The sequence below is a fragment of the Dasypus novemcinctus genome, chromosome 15, assembly GCF_030445035.2.
Source record: "Dasypus novemcinctus isolate mDasNov1 chromosome 15, mDasNov1.1.hap2, whole genome shotgun sequence".
Taxonomy (NCBI): domain Eukaryota; kingdom Metazoa; phylum Chordata; class Mammalia; order Cingulata; family Dasypodidae; genus Dasypus; species Dasypus novemcinctus.
In genome coordinates, this window is record NC_080687.1 from 13,253,055 (window position 1) to 13,270,409 (window position 17,355).

Consider the following 17,355-nt stretch of genomic DNA (forward strand, 5'->3'; position numbering starts at 1 on the left):
GCAGGGGGGCAGATCCTGGGAGAAAGCTTAAGGTTGTGATGGTCAGAAAAGATCTGATGTACTGATTGCTTGGGAGGAAAAATTTATTTTGATATTTGAAATGAATCATCACAGACTCCATTGGCAACACGGTGCTTTGAAAATTACATCCAAAACCACGCGAAAATAAGGCAAAGCAGGAGTCTTAGAAGTGTTCTTGGAAATGAATAGCGTGCCCACACCTTTCCAAAGAGCTTTCTTTCCAACAATTACATGACCTGAGGTGAACTGCGTGGCTAGTAACCCGGCTTCTCACCGTGGATGGTGGAGAGAGAATTTCCTAGTAAAATTCACCTCTCTTGCGACATAATGCAAGAGTCTGGAGGGCAAAGGGTAGCTACTCTTGGGACCTAAGTCCCTGGGCCCAGCAAAGCTGCCCCTGGGTGCCGGCATGCAGGGGTCAGGGACAGCGCCAGGGAACACCGGAGGGGCGGGGTAAGGCGGGCAGACAAAGGGCTCTTCTCTTAGGGCTGGGTCCCGGGGCTTTGTGAAAGCCTCAGCTTGTCTTAAATTGGGGCTGTTTCTATGGCCCTTGGAGGGTAGGTGAGATGGATACATCCTCCTCAATGGCAATTAAGAGTGTAAGAACAGTTAATCACCACCCGGAATAAACAGGTAACCCAATCCACTGCCCCAGCCTGGTCCTCTCAAATTTGCCTTCTTTCTCATGTCCAGCCCTGCTTCTGTCTCCCCATTGCCCCAATGACAACAAAACCAAAAAAACCCATATGCTCTTGGCCAACCCTTCTGCATCTCCTGAGTAGTCTGAGAGATCTTCCTTAGAGACAAATCCCATCGTGGAACCCTCCTTCTTCAGTGCCTTCCCAGAAATGAGGACCCAACACCTCCTGTGTCCCCCAGCTCATGACTCCTCTAGCTGCTCTGTCCTCTCCTCCAGCCACTGTCCTCTCTCTCTATGTGGAAGCCACCTTGGCTGGGGGTGGTGGCCTTTCCAGCCAACAGAGGACACACTGGAAATAGGTGCAGACATGCTTTGATTGACTGTTGCCAGAGTGACAGGGAGAGGCTTGTGGCATTGACCGCCAGGGATGAGGGATACTTCAGGCCTGGAGTGCTCATCAGAGTGAAGACGACGAGCCCAGAGCCCAGGCCACAAGGTGGTGAGCTGCGTGCCCCAACCCCTCCCCATGGAGGAATCCAGTGCCTTTGCTCTGCTGAGGACTGGAAAGCTCTTTCCCCCACCTGTTCCCAGACATGTCTTGCCCCGCTGATCACTCCTACTCATCTTCCTAGAACGTCAATATCATGTCCTTGGAGAAGACTCTTCCCTGACTCACTAGAGTAGGTTGTGTTTCTGTATCATAAGTACTATCTACAGCCTGCAGGAGTCACCAGATGGTAATTATGCAATTATTTATATAATGACCATCCACTCTGACCTTATTATATAAGTGCCGAGAGGGCGAGCTCGGCACCCCTGTTGACTTCTATATCCCCTGTGTTCTCAAGGGGCTTGGCTCAGCTGAGACGTGCCATTATTTCGCTAAGGATTTCATCTCAAAACATGTGCCTGCCTCTCCAAACACATCCCCACCACCTGAGTTTACACTCTTGTTCTAGTTTGCCAGAGCTGCTACGAAAAGTACCACACACTGGTTGACTTAACAACAGGAATCTAATGACTCATGGTTTTGGAGGTGAGAAGTCCAAAATCAAGGTGATGCAAGGGCACTTTTTCTCTGTGGTGTGTTTTAGTTTGCTAGGCTGCCAAAATGCAATGTACCAGAAATAGGTTGGCTTTTACAATGGGGATTTATTTTGGTGGCAAGCTTACAGTTCTGAGGCTGTGACAAATGGCTAAACCAAGGTGTCATCAGGGGATGCTTTCTCCCCAAAGTCCTGTTGCTGGCGATCCTGAGGTCTTCTGTCACATGACAAGGCACAGGGCAGAGTCTGCTAGTCTCTCTCTCCTCTTATGGATTTCATTGCTTCAGCTTCTGGCTTCGTGGCTTTCTCTCCCTTGTTGGCTGAATTTCATTCTCTTATAAAGGATTCCAGTAAGAGGATTAAGATCCACACTGGGCCATGCCTTACTTAAGTAATCTAATCAAAAGCCCTTAGCTGAAGTGACCTCATCAAAAGGTCCCACCTACAATAGGTCCAGACCCACAGGAATGGATAAGCTTAAGAACCTGATTTTCTAGGGTCCCTCCCACTTCAAGCCTTGAAGTGATACATTTCACATATTCTACCTGAAGAGATACTTTCACACTGGCGCTTGTAGTGCTCTGGTGCTGGCTTGCCCCAGCCCTCGGGGCTCCTTGGCTTGCATCTCTGCCTTCCACCGCATGGCCATCTCACTTTCCTTGTGTCTGCTCTCTGGTTTCTGCTGACTTCCAGCTTCTGGCCTTCTCTGACTTACTGCATCCAAATTTCTTTTGCATATAAAGGACTCCAGTGAACTGGGTTAAGACCCACCCTGATTAAGTTTGGCCACACCTTAACTAAAAATAATAGCTTCAAAAGGTCTTATTTACACATGGGTTCAAACCATCAAGAATGTGGATTGAGACTAAGACATGTCTGGGTTGGGTACAGAATTCAATCTGCCTGCTCCCCTGGAGTACCTGGAGTCCTGCACCTACATCTGGTTTTCCCTGGCATATTCATCTTCCAAGACAGGAGACATTCATTGCCCCAAATTGCTCTGATCACAATATTTTCCTTCAGCTAAATTCTATTTTGACCATCTAATGCCTGAAATATTAAATCTCAGCTTCTTAGTCTCACACTCAAAGACCTCTGCAATCCAGCTTCCGTGGTCCCTTCCAAACTTGCCCCCATCTTCCCCCCTTCAAGGGCTGAGTGTCTCATGGCTTTCCACTCGGACCCTGGATTTCTCCACTTCCTTGCTCTCACCTGGCTCTCCCCTCTGCTGAGTTGCCACCCTCCTTTCCTCCACATCAAAATCCTGCTTGGATTTCAAGGAGAAGACTAAAATGCCACCTCCTCTTAGAAACAATTTCTAATCCACAAATGAAAGGTATCTCTTGGCCCTCTGAAATCTGATAACACTTTATCTGTATTTTACGTGAGATAATTATTTTCCACCATGTATTAGAGCTATGCACATAGAAACAGAATCTCTTTCACCAGACTGCAGACTCTTTGAAGGTAAGACCCAAAGATTCATTAATTTTCTTCTCTTAGAATCCCCCACAGTGATTTGGACATAAATACTACCTGATGAATAAGTTTAATGAGCAATAAGTAATGTAATAATTTTGGTCGGTCCTAATTGTGTGCATTTTGAAATAGATTTTGGAGGAAGTCAACAAATTTATTAGAAGAAGTCAACTCATGAATTAGAACACCAATGTCCTTTGTTAGTCTATGCCAAATACATTTAATATTTGCAATTAATTTCACCTTAAACGGTTTCATTCAATAGATTATTGTTTACAACACACAAAAAAGAAAACCACTATGGTGAAGGTTTAATAAATACAATGAAATAATGACATTGATGATGTTGGTAATAATAAAAACTGGGGGAAAAAAACATTCCAATGGCTGGCAGCTAAGCAAATTTCCAAATTTGGAGGAAGCGGAATAGGGCAGAAGCAGCTAATATGAGAGTCAGTTGGTGATGTACCTTAGTTAAATCACCAACTGTTGGGATTTAAACATAATCTTCACATTAGGTGAATGAATATACATCACAGAATCTCAATAAACAATAAACAATAGCAATACAAGCCACAAACTCAAAACACAATCTTGACTCGAGGGTTAGAAAACCAATATCTGTATTGTAGAATACAGACATTACTTCCTTTTGAAGCAATAAAATAAGTGATCATCTTGTAAAACTTCAGGGTAGAGTCCAAAGGCCAACAATTCTTTGTTCAGACCCAATGTGACATCCAACAAGAAGACGAGGGGCCCAGAGACAGTATCTGTCACCAGTCCAAGCTGCTCGATGTCTCTTCCTAAGTACGAAAGGTCAGGCTCAAGGGAAAGAGGACACTTGCCAAAATCCTTATGTTCATCTCCCATGGATTAAATTGTGTCCCCCTAACAGACACACTGCAGTCCTAACTCCTGGTTCCATGAATGGGACCTGATTTGGAAATAGGATCTTTGAAGATTGCAGCTACTTAAAACGAAGCCAGACTGGATGAGGGTGGAGACCCTAAACCAACACAACTGGTGGCCTTACAAGAAGGGGAGAGGGCACACAGGCAGACACAGAAGGGAGATGGCCGTGTGGAGATGGAGGCAGATCCATCTATAAGCCAAGGAAGCCCTGGGGTCACCAGGTCCAGGAGAGAAGCATGGAGTAGACTCTGCCCCAGGAGGGCCAGAGGGAGCATGATCCTGTCCATGTCTAAGTTTTGGACTTCTGGCCTCCAGAACTGTGAGACAATGAACGTCTGTTGTTTGAAGCCATTGGCTTGTAGCAGCCCTAGGATCTAAAACATCATCAGACATGCTGCTTGCCAGCTGCTATGGCCACCACTGCTTCCATCACCAAAATGCTATGGGCTCTGAAACAAAGTCACATTCAATGTTCTCGTACTTACGAAACCTTTTAAAAAATAAATTAAATCCACCCTGAGTAAGGATGACTCACAGGAACTTTGAGAATGAAAAGAAAATGATTCCACTAGAATGCCTTTTGCAGGGTGGGGTTAGAAACAAGAATTTTATTTTCTGATCTAGAGACTTAGGGACACTTACTGGCTGATGAAATTGAATGGATAGGTCAGATGGTATAATAAATGGGCTGTGCAAGAATTTTCTCTAATTTCAGTATTTAGCAGGTTAAAGAATAACAGTGAGAATGAACCATTTTTGTTTAAAAAATTCACACTGACGCAGGAACAGAGAAGCTTGGAAACACTGTAGTCCTTGGTTCTTTGAACAACAAAAGGCTTTGTGTAGACAACACTTGGAGTAATTTTTCCTAGGGGGATTATTACTACCGTGAGAAGGATGAAGGAGCGGCATTCTCGTGATAGATTTTCATTTCCTGAGACTATGATCTGTCTCTTGAAGAGGCCCTGCTTGGGTGGCATTAAGGAGAGCTGGGGAGCACACAGCCTTTCTCACTCTTCTCCCAGCTCAAGAGAAAGACGCACACTAATCTGGAGGAGTCCTCAGCAAAGTAGTACGTGGAAAGGTGTTTGGCAAGGAGAGAACATGCTTTCAGAAAACTTCTGGTATGCAATTAAACTCTTACAAGATTTGCATTATTCTGAGGCTTGGAAAATGAAAGTCCAAGTAATTACCAGAAAACGTCTAACTTGTGGGCGAGAGGCAGCGCTGCTCCTTTAGAGAAGGCTGCTTTCCCTCACAACCCCGACAGCACTGACTTAAACCGTCCAATCCACTGCATGGAAAGTGGGTGCTAAAAGCCAGGAGGGTTGGAACCTGCCTGCTATCAACCTGGGGATTAGCTCCCTCTGGACAGTAGATTTGTTTTTCCTCAAAACGCTGTTCTTCTGCTCTCTAGTTCTGCAGAACTGGGGGGCGGAGGGGGGGGAGGTGGGGGATCTGAGAAATGGAAAAGCTGTTGCTGATACTTTAAAGCCTGAGGCCGTTACCGTGCTCCAGCGCCTTCATGGGGAACCAGAAGAGGATGAGCGAGTGAACCAAGGCATTGATGCAGTGACCCCAGAAGACCTAGAGGAGAACAGACCCAGGCAGTCAGAAGCAGCCCCCAAATCCTGACCCCTGTGCGGCTCCCACCAAATGCCCCCTTATGCGGGGGCTGGCGGGGGCTGCAGGGCTCCAGAAGAGCTTATTGTACTTGAAGTTAAAATACAATCCAACCACTTCCTCGTTTTTATATACACATGACTGGACTCTGTCCAGATAACGTGACTTCAGTACGAAGAAGTCCAGGTAAACACCTGCGTGCCCAGCACGTGATGTGCGGGCACCGAAAACCAGGGGAGGGTCAGTCTTCTTCAGACTCAACAGCATCTTACAGTCGTCCAGAAAAGGGGGCATCAGGTGACAATTGTAACAAGAAACTAAATCTGTGAACCTGTGTACTTTTGGAAGGCATTAAAACATGTTACCCAAAAATTCTCACATAACATTCTCTTGTTTTACTTCTTAAAAACCTCCCTTTCATTTTTTTTTCTTTAGTTTTTGGGATTTTGATTACTATCCTGTACATTTAAAGGTTCTCTTTATTTTAATGTTTGAAAAGTTAAACAAAATAACGCAAAATTTAGTTTATGCTTGACTATATATTCATCAATAGGTTTTAGTTGTTATTAAACCACTCTGATGACAGAACCGTTAAAGCCAGATTAAACTTTTGAAAATCTATAAATTTTTCTGTGAATTGTCATATAGTTTGATCCTAAGTAGTGGTGGCACACAGAAAGGAAAATCAATGATAATAAAAGAGAGGGATTTTTCCCGTTTTAAATTTTATTCTTCTCCACCCTTCCCCTGACCTCACTACCAAAGGAAAAATACTTTCTTCAAGGTGCCTGCAAGTAAGTTTCAGGTTATTCTTAGTTTTAGTACCTTGCTAATGGGTCTATTCTACTTTTCACCTCATAAGGCTTCTGAATTCATACTCTAGAGAAAACAGCTTTGACTTATATAAATAGAAACAAACATTATATTTTTTCATTATAGAAAAACAAGGGGTGAAGAAATTTGTCACCCATGTATGGAAGATAGTAGAACCCAGAGGACCCCTTTTATTTTTTTCCAGTCTCATCTCTTTCCAAGAATATGGTAGCTCTGAAGGGAGAGGAACGGCAACACCTGGCTCAAAAACAAAGCCTGCCGAGGCTTCTGTCTTCGAGTGGCCTGGAGAGGGACCTTCTAAATCTTCCCTAAAAAGGCCCCCAACGTCTACCCAAGAAAGTCACGACCACGACCTGCACATAGGATTAGCTGAACTGGGCAACGAATCTCTATTTAAACCGCCCTCATCCCCTGCCGCCTGAAACCCTGCGAAGGAAGCAAGGGGATGCGAGGTGCGTAGTCAGTTCTGCCTCAGCTCCAGGCAGGTGTCTTCCCTCCCCGCCACTCTAGCCATGCTGGGCAGGCCACACGGCAGACGTCAGATTCCCCCTAACATCTAACGCAGATTCTACCTGTATCTTCTCAGCTGGCCTGCACCTTGTTTCCTTGTCTAGAAGATTTCCAGTCCGAAAAAGCAATGCCCTCAACGCTGACTCGATCCCTGTGTTCACATCCAGCCACTTTTACTCATTAGCTGGAGAAACGTTTCCTTTTAAATGACGTGTCACGCGACTGTGGCTGGAGAGCTGGTTAGCCAGCTCCCAGCCCACCCAAATGCAGTGTAAGGGGACTCGCTGGCGGCTGATCCCAAAGGCGGCAGAGCCGTGGGCACCGCGGCCACGTCCATCCCGTGGAAGGTGTGTGGAGACAGACGGGAAGGGAAATGAGCACACGGACACCCTGGAAACTGCCTTCCCTGCCTGGTTTCTAGAATTCCCTGGGCTTGCTCTACTGACGGGGAAGGCTGTGGTCTGGCTGCTTCTCAACTTTTCTCTCTAAAGCTTTCAACGTCTCCCGGGCAAGTGAGGAGAGCAGAAAGACAAGAGCTCAGGCCTTTCTGAGGGCCACTCTGCGGTACAGCCTTGTTTACCTTGGTGTTGAAGCCTTCGGCATTCTGGGTAATTTTGTAGAGCTGAGGAAACCTGAGCATGCTCTCCTGAGTGCAGGATCTCTCGAAGATTCCCAGAGTGAAGGGCGGCAACGCAGTGAAAATCTATATGGAGAACAACGATCCATTAAGAGAGGCCTTTTAAAAAACAATATGCTTCACTTTTAAGAGAAGTTTTAGGATTACAAAAAAAAATGTGCAAAGAGCAGAGTACCCTTATGGCCTCTTGCCACCCCCAGCCCAGTTTCCTCTATTATTAACATCTGACATTAGTATGGTACATTTGCTACAAGTGAAACCTATATGGATGCATGGTTATCAAGCAAAGTCCATAACTTACATTCGGGTTGACTCTATGTGTTGTACAGTTCTGTGGGTTTTGAAAAGTGTATAATGTCCTGTGTCTACTATTACTGTATCGTACACACTAGTTTCACAGCCCCCAAATGTCCTGGGCTCTACTTCTTTATCCCTCTCCCTCCCCCTCTGAACCCTTGGCAACCACTGATCATTTTCACCGTATCTATAGCATTGCCTTTTCCACACTGTTATATAGTTGGAATCATACAGTAGGAAGCCTTTCATCTACCAATAAATGCATTTAAGGTTCTTCCATGTCTTTTCCTGGCTTGATATCTCATTTCTTTTTATTGTCGAGTAATATTTCATTGTGTGAATGCACCACCGTTTGTTTATCCATTCACCTATTGAAGGACATTTGGTTGCTTCCAAATTTGGGTAATTCTGAATAAAATTACTATAAATGTCTGTGTGCAAGTTTTTGTGTACACATCGGTTTCAACTCATTTGGGTAAATATCTAGGAGAGCAATTGCAGATCATGAGATAAGCCTATTTACAATTTTGCAAGAAACTACCACGCTGTCTTCCACAGTTGCTGTGCCAGTTATATTTCAAGTATAGAATTTAGTGCTATTATTTTCACAATGTTGAGCCACAGTCACCACCACCCATCACCCAAACTTTTTCATCACCCCATACAGAAACTCTGGATTCATTAAGCAGTAACTCCCCACCCTACCAGCCCATGGTAGCCTGTAATCTACTTTCTGCCTCTATGAATTTGCTTATTCAAAGTATTTCATATAAGTGACATCATGTGGTTTAAAGGGGGAATGTTAGGTTGTATACGTATTAACAGAGTAAAAAAATCTATGGACCTGAACCATATAAACAGTGAACCCTAAGTTAAACCATGGACGACAGTTAATAGTACAATGATAAAAATGAGCTTTCATCAATTGTAACTAATGTATCACACCAATGCAAGGTGTCAAAAATGGGGTGGTATATGGGAATACTGTATTTTATGCATGATTGCTCTGAAATTCCATAAATTCTCTAATAAAAAAAAGAAATACATGGTAAAGCAAGGAAGCATTTGATGTGATGACATGGATAACCTGCAACTTACTCTCATTCATTTCTAGAATTGATATGTTGGCTATTAAATAATGAAGCATATGGGACAAATCTCACAATTGATAGTCATGATCCTGGTGTGTCATGACAACACATTTAAGATCCTCTGCCTCTCCTGGAGACCTCAAAATGGCAGTCCAAATGTCCATCAACAAATGATGGAAAAACAAAATGTGGGTCTATCCATGCAATGGAAGTTTACTCAGCTATAAAAAGAAATGAGGTTCTGACACATGCTCCAACACGGAAGGATCGTGAAGACATATGCTAGGTGAAATAAGGCAGACACAAAGAGGCCTTTTGGATTCACATTGTTTATGTTTCAGTTCTATGGAATGATGACTTAATTTCCAGTCAAGTCCGAACCTGAGATTCAATGATCGCAATCTCCAGATACTCTAGAAACAAAGAAAATAAGCAAAGACCACATCTAACTGCCACCTAATCAGCATAAAATGAATACATTGAACACCAAAAACAATGTAATAAATATTTGATAGCCAGGAAATCTGCAAAATTAACAACTGCCTACCTTTGTAAAACCAGCAGTGATTTCAAATCATACCATAGTTCACTTTCTGAAATGTTGGTTAGTGCTAGCTAAGGCAAATTTTACAACCTCCCACCTTGATATCACGCTCAAAAATCAGGAAGCACAGTGTACTTCACCCATTGTATGAATAATACAACAGACATTGATTGGAAATTAATTTTGGGTCAATACTTTGGTGAGCACCAGGAACACAGAGATTTAAGATGAAGGAAGAAAGAAGCAAGTTCCCCGACCTCCAAGGACCATAGACTATTACAGAGAAAGGGATGAAAGCAGCAGGGCGGCTGGCTATGAATATATGAAACCAACTAAACGGCTAGTGGGGGAGTGAAGAGAAGAGGAGGAGGAGAATCAAGACAGGATTCTTGGACCAAAAAAGATCTGACCTGCAGGGGATTGAACCTATCGGATTTGGTGGTGGTAAGGAATGTGGGAGTGGGGAAGCAGAAGGCAACATGGAAAGAGAACTCCTCGTAAAGCTCCGAGGCACGAGTAAGCACGGTGCAGTTGGGGGAATGTCCGAGATGCACAGGGTAGATGGCCAGATGCGGTGGGGGCAAGGCTGCTTGTGAGCAATGAGCTTTGGGGCAGATAGTGGCTGCTTTGAAGACTGACTTTGACCTGTCCTCAATAGGGGTATAACCTGGCCACATCTGAGTTCTAGAAAGATCCAGCCTGAAGCCGAAGAAGGGGTTATCCTAAGCACGGCATCTAGCCTGGGACGTGCTGGGGCTTCCTGGTGAGTCTTCTGGCTGGCTGCACTGATGGCTCACAGAGACGGGGCCACCCTCTCCCTGGCATTGGCCAAATCTATACCCACCCTCACGGCAAGCCCTCAAGCCTGTGGGAAGCAGGGGTGCAAGTCTCCGGGAACTCTGAACTCACACCAGTTATTTGGAGACTGAGGATGCAACCAGAGAAAGAAGCCTTTGAAAAGGCTGTGAGGGCAAAGCAATCAGAGATGTGGTGAGTAAGGCCCATAAAACTCATTCATATTTCTCCTTCACCCTAAGGCAGAAGAGCAGACTGCCTTAGGATTTCAAGGTTTCACAGAGGTTTCAAGGAGAAAAAGATCCAGAGTTGTTGCCCTCCTTTCCCTTACAATCACAACCACAACAACCGAAAGTGCCCTGGATGATGCGGGAAGAAGGAACTCTTAATGAGAGTCTCAGAAGCTTGCCGGGCTTTCTTCTTACGTACCTATGCCCACATATGTTATTTTACATAAAGCGTCAATGTGACATCATATCTACTGCCTATGCTGCCATCTTTATTTTTTCTTTATTTTTAACTTGACTTTCTCCTACTCATTTCAATTCCTCTCCACACGTCACCTCTAGGCTAACAGCCTGGAATGCTCCACCCTGCTCACGGAAGCGTCCAGACATACACACAGACCATTTGGGGCCATGATTTGTTTCATATCATGCACATTTTTCTTCTTCATACTTTCTTGCTAAATAATACATCAAGGAAATCCTTCCAAGTCCCTTGGGCTCTACACTAATGCAGCCCTTTTAATGCTCTCATAATAATTTATGGCGTGGATAGAGGATGGTTTTTCACCTACTCACCCACTGACAGGCACTCATGTCATTTCCAGTCCTTCATTACCACCAGTATTAAGAACAAACATTTACAACATGGTGTAGAACACATACACTTGTTCTTTTATTTCTACGGGAAGGGTTCCCTGGAGTAGGACTGCTGGGTATAGAGATACATGCATTTTTTATTTTACTAGAGACTGCCCGTTTGCTTTCTAAAAAAAAGGATCTAATATTGGCTACAGTTTTGCATGTAACATCGAGCAAACCCTTGACATCTCAGTGGTTTGCTGCAAGAATAAGATCAAAAAGCGTTTCCTGGTTTAGGAATTCTTGATCCCAAGTGGGTATGTCTGCAGGCCTTCCTTTGTTCTCATCATCATCAGGGGAAGAGGTCACCTTTAGGGGAGTACACTCCTGAATGGCCTCGTAAATATCGCGGCATTTACATTTGGCGACAAAACTGGTTCGGCACTGCCTGCATTGGTAAGGTCTGTAGGGTCGCAGATCACCTGGCAATTTCCACATCAACTTCAACTCTCTCTCCATCAGAACTCTGCAGCTTCATTGGAGGCTTGGTTTTGGGTCTCAAAGAGATGGTGGACCAGAGGTTAATGCGCGCTGGGCAGCACAAGAAGAAAAACGTGCAGGACAAGGCAACTTGTGGATCTTTTTTAATTAGCTATTTTTCCTGGGGTTTCTGGTATTTTCTGGTATTTGAGAGTGCAGCGTTGAGAAGTTTCTCATGTCTTATCTAATAGACAAAACCCTATGGACCCCATAGCTCTCAATATGTGCAGAAGTGGAGAATCTTTAACAAGGAAGATCGCAATACACCAACCGTTTCCTTCTAAGAAATTTTGACTTTACTAAATTGCTCTACCTAAAGAGGCTCTTAAAACAGAAAGAAAACTGAATTTCTGGCATCCAATAGCCTGCTTTCTTATTACAATGAAGTTTCTAAACAACAGAATAATTTCAGGACTATTTAAATCAGGCTAAAGAAAGGAGAGCAAAGATATTTGTCATTTCAGTAAGTCAACTAAGTCAATAAAATGAGGACCTCTGACTATATAACGCAAAATTTAATAAATCCTCAAGCTGTAAGCTAGTTTATCCATTTATAAACAAGATAAAAAATCCTTTTAAAGTAGATTTTTAAGTAGATAGAATTGTGAAAATAAGGTAAGGAATATGTTTTAAGAAGATCCTGCTGAACTAAAAATGATATCACAGAATTAATTATTCAGATTTCCAGCAGTGAATTTTCTCTAAGTATCTACTGATGCTTGATTATTATTTATTTCCCTCAGTGATAAGCATTTTTAATTCATTCATTCACAAATGGTAATTCATACCACTGTCTTTTTCCATTTTAACCTATACAATAGGTTTTTTTAAGAATGCCCAGTAATTTGAGGTGATTTTTCCGTTATAAAATATAAAGTGCTTTCTGAGGAAACTAATTGGTACAATTTGTCTTCCTCTGGAGAGTATAGACAAACTGGGTCTCTAAAAATTCAATGGAGCACTACCTGGATTGGTTTATGAATACTAATAATCACTATTAATTTGAAAATAAGAGAAATTAAGTATTCCTAGAAAATAAAGTGGAATTCCACTAGGTTTTAAATTGCGGGGCCTTTACTTTTTCCTCTGTAACACAGGAAAAAAGTTTTGGCTGTAGACTAAATTAATACCAAGTTAATAACATGGAGGGATCTTAATAAACTATAATTCATGATTGTGTTTATGTATATATGAAGTATATAAAGAATAGTAGATGTACATTTATAAGGAATAAAGAAAAGCAACAGTTCAGAAGTGACTTGATATTAAAAATATTTTGTTGTGTTTCTGCCATATCATTGAACCACTTTTGGAAAAGGTTCTTTGCTTGAAGAGTTCTGCTTTTTTTTTTTTTCAGATTTATTTATTTATTTCTCTCCCCCCGCCATTGTCTGTTCTCTGTGTCTGTTTGCTGCGTCATCTTTGTCCACTTCTGTTGTTGTCAGTGGCATGGGAATCTGTGTTTTTCTTTTTGCTTCGTCATCTTGCTGTGTCAGCTCTCCGTGTGTGCTGGCACCATTCCTGGGCAGGCTGCACTTTCTTTCGTGCTGGGCAGCTCTCCATACGGGGTGCATTCCTTGTGAGTGGGGCTCCCCTACGCGGGGGACACCCCTGCGTGGCACGGCACTCCTTGCGCCCATCAGCATTGCGCGTGGGCCAGCTCCACACAGGTCAAGAAGGCCCGGGGTTTGAACTGCAGACCTCCCATGTAGTAGATGGACGCCCTAACCACTGGGCCAAGTCCACTTCCCTCTGCTACTTTTGTTCTCATATGTTATCATTTAAATTAAGAATGCAGCCATGATTTTATACCTGTATCAAGATGCAATATCAGTTTTCCCCAACAAATCTTCTAAATGAAAACTCTGAATTCAGAATAAAACTCTGAAAATGTCTTGTATCTTGTCAAAAAAAAAAAAAAAAAAAAGGTTCCAATCATCTACCTCTCCACTAGCAAAGGACAGCAGTGACCTTTCCCCTGCGTCCCTATCAATGATAGGTGTTATTACATATTGGTCTTTTAATATTCTACAGTTTGAAAAGCTAAGGATATTAAAACTTTCTTTTAAAAAATTTACATTTTCCCTGACAACCAGTGAGTTTAAGTGTCTTTTCATATATTTGTTGGCCAATTGGATTTGGGATTTGGTGAGATGTCTATTTAGGTCCTTTGCCCGTTTTTCTATGCATGGTATCTTCTTTTCTAAGAGTTCTTTCAGTAAGAGAGATATCCACTCCGTTTTTATGTTACAAAGTTTCAACTAGATGTACTCTTTGTCTATTGGGCTTTCTTTATGGTTTCTATTGCCATACAAAAGCTTTTAACTTACACAGAGTCAAGACCAGTTTCTGATTGTCCGATTGTGGTTAGGGAAGTCTCCCTTCCCTGGAAATTATATGCAGTTTTCAGGAGATCCTTGCAGGATTCATATAGTTTTACTTTTCACATGTAAGTCTTTAACACATCTGGAAGGTATTTTGTATGTGGTAAAAGATAGAAGTCCAAAGTTACTTTCTTCCAGATGGAGAGATGTGAGAACACAATTAATTAATCCAAAAATTTTCCACTAAATTGGAACACTACCTTTGGCATTTATTAGTTCCTCATTTATCCTGGGATCTGGTTCTACATTTTCTGAATTACTTGTTGTGCTCTATGCCAATACCATATTGATTCGATTATGGTGGCTTTATAGTATAGTCCGATATTTAGTAAAGATAAGTCTACCCTTATGATTGCTCTTTTTTGAACTTTCTGTGAATATTTTCAGGCATGGGTTAATTTCAAGTATACTTTTAAGGTAATTTTATCCAACTTCCTTCTTTCCCCCTCAAAACAATCAACTGTTGGAATTCTATTTGGAATAAAAGAAATTTATATATTAATTTTAAAAGAATCAAGTTCTTTATGATACTGTCTTCCCATGTAAGAAAACGGCATGTCTTTCCATTTGTGCAAATCTTGTTTCATATCCTTTATTAAGATTTCATATATGATTTTGAATCATACATATATGATTTTTTCATATATGTCCTGTAAAATTCTCCCCAAGAAATGTATAAATTCTATTTTGAAAGGAATTATTATTCTCTTTTCATTTCTTGGTGTTTATTGTTAGAATAAAAGAGGCTACTGATTTTTATATACTTACCATGTATTTGGTCACCTCAAATTTTCTTGTAATTCTAGTGTTTCTTTATTGACATCTTTTGGGTTTTCTAGATATATAATCATATATGTGCATTTCTGCAGGACCATATTTTTTGTGAACATATATTTGTTTAAATACAGAAATAGTTTATCTTTTCTCCAATATTTATAATAGTTACTAATTTTCTTGGCAGTTGCTAAAATTCTGAAACAATGCTGAATTATACAGTGATGGCAGGTTTCCCTGACTCATTCATATTTAAAATGAAATAGTTTTAGAGTTTCACTATTTATGGGAATATGCTACTGGTTTCTGTAAATAGTCTACATTACAGTTAATTGGCTTCTTTCTGTTCCTATATGATTTTGAGTTACTTCAGGAATGGCAGCTAAATTGCCTCAATTTCTTTGGCAGCATCAACTGATAGAACAGTGTTTATATTATTTAGTTGATATAGTGATATCTTGAAAGTTTTCTTGATTTTTGAACCCCTTGTATACCTGAAATAAATCTTACTTGGTTGAGTATTTTATTCTTTCGATACTTTGTTGAACTCTATTTGCTGATATTTTGAGAATTTTTGCATTTATATGTATAGGGGAGATGGCCCACAGTTTTCTACTTCAATTCATGTTGGTTTGATAAAATTAAATAGTATTAATTTTCCGCTTAACATTAGAGTTGTCTCTTCATTAAAAACAGAATGAGTAAAATAAAATTTAGCTGAAATTCATCTGATCCTGGTAGCTTTTGTCTCCAGTAGCCTTTTTTATTTTTATTTTATTTATTTCTCTCCCTATCCCCCCCTGCCGCCCATGGTCTGCTCTCTGTGTCCATTCGCTTTGTGTTCTTCTGTGTTCGCTTATATTATCAGGTGGCACTGGGAAACTACATCTCTTTTTTTGTTGTTGTGTCATCTTGCTACGTCAGCTCTCTGTGTGTGTGGCACCACTCCTGGGCAGGCTGCGTTTTTTTCACACAGGGCAGCTGTCCTTGTGGGGCACACTCCTTGTGCGTGGGGCTCCCCTATGCACGGGTGCCCCTGCGTGGCACGGCACTCCTTGCACACGACAATACTGCGCGTGGGCCAGCTCATCACACGGGTCAGGAGGCGCTGAGTATAGAACCCTGGGTTTTCCATATGGTAGGTGGATGCTCATCATTTGAGACACATCCGCTTCCCCCAGTAGCCATTTTAGTCTCATCCTATTCACAAAATGATATAGAAATTTGACTATTGATATCATGGCAATCTAATGGGCAGCACTCCTTCATTTTTTAGGGGGGTGTAAGAATTTCAAGTTGATATTGATGCTATTTAACCTGCTCTGAGAATTAAACAATGATTTGCTACTTTGCTGGCTTGGGGAATCAGATATAAAGGAGAAGTATAGAAGCAGGAAAAGCAGGGGGAAAATACTGCTTGAAGAAGACACGGGAAAGAAGCTAGCCCAGAAGAGGGCGTTCACCGATAAATGCCTTAGCTGCCACAAACTCTGACTTGCCCTGTTTGGGTGGCCGTAGAGGGATTCAGTGCTGGAAAAATAATTGCTTAATAGGATGTGATTGGACCGATAATGGCAACATCTCGATAGGGATGAATATGGGTTAGAAAATAGTATCGTACCAGTGTAAAAGTTCCTGAGTTTAAACATTATACTGTAGTCATGTAAGAGAATGGTCTAGGCAACTATGCCCTAATGTATTAAGCAATGAAAGAGCATGATGCCTATAACTTACTCTCAGATGGTTGAGAAATAAATGTGTATGTGCGTTCACGTGTCCGTGTGTGTGCACGTGTGTGTGAATGGGGGCAAAATGGCAATTACTGATGAATCTGGGAAAAGGGTAACAGGAGGTTTTTGGTACTCTTCTTGTAACTTTTCTCTAAATTTCAATTTATGTCAAACAAAAGTTACCAAAATAGTTTCTGACTACGAAAGGTTTCCTGGGGGTCAAACCTCCATGTTCTCAGAAGATCTGGTCCTCCATGCATGACTGACTCCGAGGCCGAGGCCCACCTGGCACCTACTTCGCAGACCCTTGCCCAGCCCCACGGCCACGACTTGCTGGCAGCCCACTCCCATGACTGCACGGGCGGTTTTACCTTTGAAATTCATTTCTCCAGCCACAATATCTCTTCCCTTTTTCATCACTACCAACCTTGCTACTCATTATTATTAGGATTTCTAGGTCCTCAACAACAGCCTACAGAGGCAAACTTTTCTGCCCATCGACCAACACCCTACCAGCTTCCAGGGCTTCTCTATGCAGCTGGAAGCAAGCGAGGACAAGCACGTGCAAGCCCTTTGTCATCTGACCTTTATCGTGATCTTCCAGGACTAACCATTCAAGCCATGTTCCTGCCTCCTGTTTTGGGGTTGGCAGCATTACCAGACAATGTGTTAAAAATCCCACTGGTCAC

At 42.2% G+C, this 17,355-nt stretch overlaps 1 protein-coding gene across 3 annotated transcripts in view; it reads right to left on the reverse strand.

Moving 5' to 3' along the window:
- LOC101445555 (phospholipid-transporting ATPase IB) overlaps positions 1-17,355 on the reverse strand; it is a 675,309-nt gene that overhangs the window by 179,273 nt on the left and 478,681 nt on the right. For all 3 annotated transcript variants that reach the window (XM_058277045.2, XM_071208176.1, XM_058277047.2), the window contains exons 29-30: positions 7,649-7,771; positions 5,610-5,688 (exon numbers count right to left, since the gene is read on the reverse strand). In XM_058277045.2, the coding sequence (XP_058133028.1) occupies positions 5,610-5,688; positions 7,649-7,771 (202 nt within the window). The remainder of the gene's footprint in view (positions 1-5,609; positions 5,689-7,648; positions 7,772-17,355) is intronic.